This window comes from Dermochelys coriacea, chromosome 1 (assembly GCF_009764565.3).
Source record: "Dermochelys coriacea isolate rDerCor1 chromosome 1, rDerCor1.pri.v4, whole genome shotgun sequence".
Classification (NCBI taxonomy): domain Eukaryota; kingdom Metazoa; phylum Chordata; order Testudines; family Dermochelyidae; genus Dermochelys; species Dermochelys coriacea.
The window spans coordinates 185,651,728-185,659,716 of record NC_050068.2 but is presented as its reverse complement, the minus strand read 5'-3'; the positions used below and the strand labels follow the sequence as shown (position 1 = coordinate 185,659,716).

The 7,989-nt window shown below is 45.3% G+C and overlaps 1 protein-coding gene across 1 annotated transcript; it reads left to right on the top strand.

The window, feature by feature from the left end:
• The first annotated feature begins 953 nt into the window (after positions 1-953).
• Positions 954-1,919, top strand: LOC119853154 (olfactory receptor 2G3-like). Its single transcript, XM_038395841.1, has one exon. It carries the CDS (start codon positions 954-956, stop codon positions 1,917-1,919), a length of 966 nt encoding a protein of 321 aa, XP_038251769.1.
• Positions 1,920-7,989: the final 6,070 nt, after the last annotated feature.

The following is a 7,989-nucleotide window of genomic DNA, read 5'->3' as shown; positions in this document are numbered from 1 at the left end:
ACATACACACAAAAATGAAATAAAGGAACAATTTCTTAACTATATAAGTGAAGACTGAAACAATAACAAACAGTGGGAACACATTGTGGTAGATAGAAGTAGCCTATTTATAGAGTAAAAAAGGAAATTTAAAAAAATTTGAGTTAAGGTTTAACTTAAAGAAACCCAACCATGTACAAGTCTGGAAACACAGTTAGGGCACCTTAATACCCTTAACTCTGCCCTGTAGGATCATCATGGCAGGGGAGGATAAAACCTAGATGTATTTTTTTAAAATGTTCATTTAGCATTGGACTTCAAACACTAAAAGACATTGATCACATGGTTATTGCATGATGTCACTACAGGGCAGAGTTAAAGTTGTTTGGGTGCCCTAACTGCATCTCTAGACCTATGCATGTCTGGATTTAAGTTTAATCTTAATTCTGAATTTTGTGGGTTTATAATGGCTGCTTTTGGGATAAGTACACATCTCTCTAATATACCTTACCCGAAATTTACTGATATGGGCTGTCAACTATAACTCCTTCTTCTTGTAGTTTTCTCTTTTGCCTGGGAAATAAGAAGCAAGTATTACTAACCATGGCAACCACACTTCTCTTCCCCTCGCTCTCCTATTGTCTGTCTTAATTTGTTATATTTTGCCCATGCTTAGACTGTAAGCTCTAGGGCACTGGGATCACGTCTCTTATACATTCTATACACTCTAGTTAACGTATTAATAAAATAACAATAGCTCAATGGGGCCAGATCCTCAGCTGATGTAAATTTATGTAGCTTCATTGATTTTAACAGAGCAAATGCTAGTTTGCACCAGCAGATGCTCTGGCCTCCTATCTGGAAGGTTCTTTAGAAAGGCAAAGTGGTATTCGTTGACTATTCTCATTGTTTGCACACTGACTATTTTCCCACATCCTTTTCCTTGACAGATTTTTTAAAAAGCTACTGTGTAAATGGGAAATCAAACACACATAATGGAATTCATTTTCCTGGGCTTTTCAAACCACCCCAACCTTCAGATTTTATTCTTCTTGGTGTTCTTAGTCATCTACACTGTAACCCTCCTGGGGAACATGCTGATCTTAACCCTGACCAGGGCTGATCCAACCCTTCACACACCCATGTATTTTTTTCTTAGTAATCTGTCCTTCTTAGATATCTGCTACACATCTGCCACAGTGCCAGTCATTCTGATCAACTTCTTCCGGTACAGGAAAACCATTTCATATGCCGGGTGCATGGCCCAACTGTTTTTCCTCATTACCTGCGCTGGCACAGAGTGTATCCTGTTGGCTGTCATGGCTTATGACCGATGTGTGGCTATCTGCAAGCCCTTGAGATACCCAAGCATTATGAGCAAGAGGCTTTGTGTGCAACTGGCGGGGTTTTCGTGGCTGTGTGGCTTGGTGAATTCCCTAGTGCACACTCTCCTCACATCAGCCGTAGTTATATGCAAGTCCGATCAACTCAGCCACTTCTTTTGTGATGTCCCGTTGCTGCTGAAGCTCTCTTGCTCAGAGACCTCTGTCAATGAAGCTGTGCTTCATTTGGCTAGTGCCTTGATTGGACTGAGCCCTTGTCTGTTCACCGTGGTCTCCTATGGCCACATCATCAGCACCATCCTGAAGATTCGTTCAGCCAAGGGCCGATTCAAAGCTTTCTCCACCTGCACCTCCCATCTGATTGTGGTCGTCATCTTCTACGGCACCTCCAACTTCAATTATAATCGGCCCAGCTCAGGCTACTCTCTGGACATAGACACCATGGTTTCGTCATTATATTGCATTGTGACCCCCATGTTAAACCCGGTTATCTATAGTTTCAGGAATAAAGAGGTGAAGGGTGCATTGAAAAAAATGGGCAGAAAATATTTCACGGCAGTGGCCAGGCCCAGAGGAAGGAAGGGGGCACGTCAATGACATGAACTTTGCTTTAGCACAGTAGAAAAGGAGCCCCTGTCTAAAACAAGTAGCAGGGCATCTTAATCCAGGTTTGCTGACCTCCGTGGAACTCAAGGGTTTGGTGACTCTTCAACCACTTTGTGGGGCCTGGGTCAACAATCAGACAGATTTGAGTTTACTACTAATTCTTATTACCCCTGGAGCCCTTGACTGAGATCAGAGCCCCAGGGTGCTTGCACAGTGGATAGCAGGGAGTGAGATACAGTCTCCGTCTCAAAGAGTTTACAATCTAAGGCCACAGTCCTACAAATTACTCCATCTGGAGACCTGTGCACTTGCAGGGGAGCTACATGTGTGCAAAGAGGCATGACTCTGCAAAATAACTTGTGGGATTGGGGCATCAGATCAGACAAAGGGAAGAGAAGGAAGGAAGTATTATCCCCATTTCACAGGTGGGGAACTGAGACACAGAGATCAATTGATTTGCCCAAAGTCACCCACGAAACGTGTGGCAGAACCTGATCTCCTGAGTCCCAGTCCCCTGTCCTATCCTTCTCTTCAATGTCTTCCTTAATCTTGTTGGAAGCTACTGTATAGAGGCAGGTCTCTTTGAGGAGCCCAGTCCTTTGTGAAAAACAAACAGGGATAACCTCCGAAAGCCAGCAGTGTCTGCTGCAAAGGCATCAAAGAGCATATGGTGCAGTTAAAAGGACTATCCAAACTGCATTGGTTATGGGCCAAACAGTATGCTAAAGATCTGAGCATATCTTCAAACCAGAGTAAATGCCTTTAGCCATCCATGCCTTCCATATAAGCTTCCACTCTATATTAAAGCTGGGTTTCCTCAAAGGACAGCATCTGTTTGTAGCTTTGAATCCAGAATGGTGATGAGCTCCTTCATCTCCTACTGAAGTTTGTGAGAGTTTCAAAGGCTCCTCCAGTCTTCTGGATTTGGCCCAAAGTGAGGGAATTAAGCTTGTGAACTTGGTCCAGATCTGCCCAGATGCACCTGGTGCGGAGAGAAGAGGAGGTGTGAGTAGCAGGTTCAGGGCTGGGGAATCTGAATGCTCTCCTGGAGGCTGGACGACTCAGTTTGAGAAGGGCAATGTGATTCTCCTCCTCTCCCACCAGACGGGTGCCCACTAGCCTACTGCTTGTACAATGAACTGAGTGTAGGTGGACAAGATGTGCCCATAAAGCAGATGGGAGAAGATGTTTCTCTGAGGAGAGAGAGTAAGAGCTTGCCATGTCCTTAAATCATAGGCTGTAGTAGTAAATATGGATTCTGTCTCGCAGTCGTGAGAGCTGGCTGGATACAGCTAACTCATTTCAGGGAGACTAGAGCCCAGTGGAAATTCCACAGCCCAGATTTTGCATTGTGGGACAGCTGCTTGGGCTGTGCTGCCTAGTGCACAGAAGCTCTGAAGCTGGTGTCAGCAGCTGTGTGAGTATTTCCACAAAGTAGAGGGATCCTTGGGCAGTGTGGAGCCAGGATAGTGGTTCCTGTGCCACCTTCCCTCCCTGCAGCCAGCACAAGAGATGGTTTTTGCCTCATTGATTCCACGCTGCCATACTGGCCCCTTGGATCAGCTGGCATCGGCCTGCTCTACCATGCTGGGATATTGACCCAGTGCCCCAACACTTGCAAAAAAGGCCTCTCTTATCTGAGTACTGCCTTGCCCTGATATCTGCTTATACTCTGATCTAGGGGAACAGAAGCTAAGGGAATATTGATGTAGTCCAGGACTGGACTCAGGGGTCACAAGAGGACTTTCTCCCCTCCACCTTAAAACAATCTCTTCCTGGTATTCAAGGACCAGATTTTTGGATTCCCAGCCAGCCAGGGGTGGACAATGTGAGGAAAATGCTCAGATTGGCAGTGCATCTTCCAATGCAAGTAAAATGGCCCCTCATTTCTCAAACAACATTAATGCAATTAATTGCTTCCACCAAAATTTGTAACAAGCTTACCCTATCTTTCTGACCCCCGGTCTCACCCTACTCCTTAGTTTGTGTCTCCGTCTTCTTCCACTTTATTCTCACTACCGCAACTTTCTGCAGGCCTAGATATTTCCTTGGGTAGTGTGCAGGGGTGGGAAGGAAGGCTCCCCAGTGCTCAGATTGGGTACACAGAGCCAGCTAAGCAGCAATCTGGTGATTCTCTAGCATAGAAGGCACTAGGATCCAAACCAGTGGCTCAGCTACAGATATCAGGGAGCTGCCTAGAAAAAAAGGGGAATCCAGGAATTCCGAGGATTTTCCAAGCAGAGTCTTGTCAAGAGCTTTTCCTCAGGCGTGTCTGCCACCTCTCGTCACATGATGTGCCACGCTCAGAGGAACTGAATGTAAGCACATGGGGCCAGGTTTGTGTTTACACTGTGGCCTCTCTTACACTGTCAGAGTGGCGTAAAGGGGCCTGCATAAGTACTGGCCTCTTATAATGGTATGATGTGCATGTGGAGAGCTTGTAGTTTACATCCAGGACATGCTGCTCATGGTTTGGGGAAAGGGGGCAGCTCTTTTCCCTCTGTATTGATCTTTTGTTCTGCATTTTAGGGTTCCTGGCAGCTTCTGGCTTGGGTGTAGCCTCAACAGTCCCGAGTGAATGGTTGCAATTGCCAGCTTTAAATTCTCATGCAGTAGAGTAGAGCTGAGTGATGTAATTTTACTTTTGGTAGTGAATTTCGTGCTAGTGAAAGGTCCCAGCCTGACAGTCCTGGAGATTAAATAGTGTTGAAGCCCCAAGCTGTGGGGAAAGCAAAGGGTTCAAGCCACAAGCTGTGTTCCCCATTCAGTTTTCATGAATATAGCTCCCCACCCACCACCAAGAGGCACCTTGCTCTGCTTGTGTTGAAAGCTGAGTCTGCTCTGCAGCTCCTGCTGTATGGAAGAGTCTTCCGGACATCTCTCCTGCTCAGTGACTTCCTATCTACTCTCTGATCTCATCAAGAAATCTGGCTTTTAGCTCTTACCCATGCCATTACGCGCCCCACCCCCCTTTCTCTCTCTCTCTGCTATATGGAGTACACAAGGCCTACATATAATGTCATTATTCAACCATGTATATGGACACAGATCTTTTTGTTTGCTACAAATTGTGCTCCAAAATCTGTTTTCATAACAAAATAAAAACATCAGGTGTCATCACGCAAGATGCTGCAGTCTAGAAAATAAAGTGATTTTAAACAGTTGTGTTAATATGTTTAGAGGTCACTAGAGCTGGAGGTGGAATACTAGAACTGAACCAATCTACACATGAGCCATCATCCAGTCAAATGAGTAATGTCGGACTGTTCTTACTCTTTGTCACAGCTGTGGTTGATGTTCCCCTGCTGGACACTCACCAGCCTGCTGTGTTATGGCTGATGCATCTCTGCCCACAGTCTGAACCGCATCCTGGCACTGTTTCTGGCCACTCAAGCTCACGCTCAGGGAGTAGACTCCATGTCTGGTACCTCTTCTCGGAAGTGGGAGCTTGCAGTCCAGCTGCCCTCGGTCCCAAGGGCAGTGCTGACCTCCTGAAATATTCCCAGTAGCTCAACCACACCCTTTCCGAGTGCCACCTTCAGAGTATTCTGGTTTTCACTTTGTCCATTTGGAGATGCATGATAGAGCAATGAACTGACTGTAAGACTTTACAAAATAACTTAACCAAACACACCTTATTCCTAGAAACAGCATAGGGACTTACAGATGTATGCCAAAATCACAAAACCTGCACACAGAAGCCCTGCCTGCAGGGTCCACAAGATTCTGAAGGCCTTCAGGTTTTTGGACAATCCTTCACTGTCCCCAGACTCTCCACTCCTTTGGCTCAGCCTTCAGACTCTCTCTCCCTGCCCCCGCAACAAACTCTCCTTGGTTTGCTCAGGTTTGACATCAACAGGTTCCGCTTGCGCAGAGAGCATGTCCCTTTTGGACAGCAGTTTCTAATGCCACTTCGGCTACAGAGCAAAGGGGACATTCCATTTTCCACAGCATCACCCTTGGGAGAGTGTAAGTTTTGTGAAGAGTTCAACCAGTTTCTATTATCATTTAGATAATGGCATACAGAGTACACTTATAAAGTTTGCGGATGATACCAAGATTCGAGGTGTTGCAAGTGCTTTGGAGGACAGGATTAACATTCAAACTGTTCTCCTTTGATGAGGAATTTCCATTGCTCCAACTCCTCTCCCTGCAATCAACTTGGGGGGGGGGGGACCAGTTTCCTCTAGCATATTCACTGTTCTGTCAGCTCAGGGTCAATATCCATGTGAACCATTCTTTTGATTGTCCTGTAGCTGCTTCCAGACAGGGAGTGTGATACAGGAATCAGCCATTTTCTGACAGGGACTATGCCAATTCACAGTGAAGATTAGCATTATACACAGCCTTCATAATGTCAGTCAGAACTCATAAGCTGTATGTAGACCATTTCCCCAGACTGTCACAGTCTTCATCCCTCACCAGTAATACATTACAACCAGTTATGTTCCTGGTGAGGTCTTCCCTATTTGAGCAGCAGGGGAGTTAGTGGAGCTGCTTTCCTAGAAGACTAATTTGTGCACTGATCCTGCAAACACTTAGACAAATGCTTAACTTTACACACACACACACGTGATTGCACTGACGTTAACTGGGCTACATTTGAGTGGAGATTTAAACATGTGCATAAGTGTTCACAGGATTGGGGACAGGATTGGAGGAAAGTTAAATTCTTGCCCAGGGATTCTCTGGATCCCAAAAGTGAAAGGACCTCTTGGATCACCTACACTGTCTGGTGGAGAAGATGTTCTTAGCATGGACAGGCACATTTTTTGGTGGCTTGGGGATTAAAGTATTTGAACAGGAGTTGGGAGATCCAGGTACTCTTCCTGGCTCTGCTGCAGTCTTGTAATGTGACCTTGGCACAAGTCACCTAAACTCATTTGACTTCATCAATTTCCCCACCTGAGATATAGGGAGAATACTTAATTGGAGATGTTGCATGGAAAACACTTAAATATTCTTAGATGGCAGCACTAGAGAACAGCAGAATTTCTACTCCATCCACAATCTGGATTCCTCTATGTTCAATAAGCCATTTCAGAAAGGATCCCTCCAGTTTCCATCACCTGCAGAGCAGAAGAGAAGCCCATAAATTTTCTCCCATTCCCTTAATGATTCAAGAGATTGCTCAGTCTTCCTTCATCACCCCAACAATTGAAAGGATCCCCCCCCCCCACCACCACCACCACAGTACGGAAGTGTATTTCTAAGCTTTATCTAGATATGTATGGCCCTCATCACTGTAGTATCTCAGCACCTTGCAATCATTCATGGACTTTATCCTAAAGTTGGGAGGTATTATCCCCATCTCCCGGAAGGGGGAACTGAGAGACATGGGGTAGATCAAGTGACTTGCCCAAGGTCATGCAGAAAATCCATCACCAAATTTGGATTTGAATTCAGGTCTCCCAAGTCCCATTCCAGTGCCCTACCCATAAGATCATTCTTCCTCCCTATCTCACTCCATGCTATTTGCATCCTCAACTACATAGCAAAGGGGACTTTCCAGTTTCTACAGCACCACCTTGGGAGACTGTAAGTTTTGTGAAGAGTTCATACAGTTTCCATTATCATTTAAATAGCAGCATACAGAGTACACTTATAAAGTTTGCAGACAATACCAAGCTGGGAGGGGTTGCAAGTGCTTTGGAGGATAGGATTAAAATTCAGAATGATCTGGAGAAACTGGGAAAATGGTCTGAAGTAAATAGGATGAAATTCAAGAAGGACAAATGCAAAGCACTTCACTGAGGAAGTGAACAATCAGTTGCACACATACAAAATGGTAAATGACTGCCTAGGAAGGAGTACTGTGGAAAGGGATCTGGGGATCATAGTGGACCACAAGCTAAATATGAGTGAACGGTGTAACACTGTTGCAAAAAAAGCGAACATCATTCTGGGATGTATTAGCAAGAGTATTGTAAGCAAGACACAAGAAGTAATTCTTCCGCTCTGCTCTGCACTGATTAGGCCTCAACTGGAGTATTGTGTCCAGTTCTGGGCACCACATTTCAGGAAGGATGTGGACAAATTGGAGAAAGTCCAGAGAAGAGCA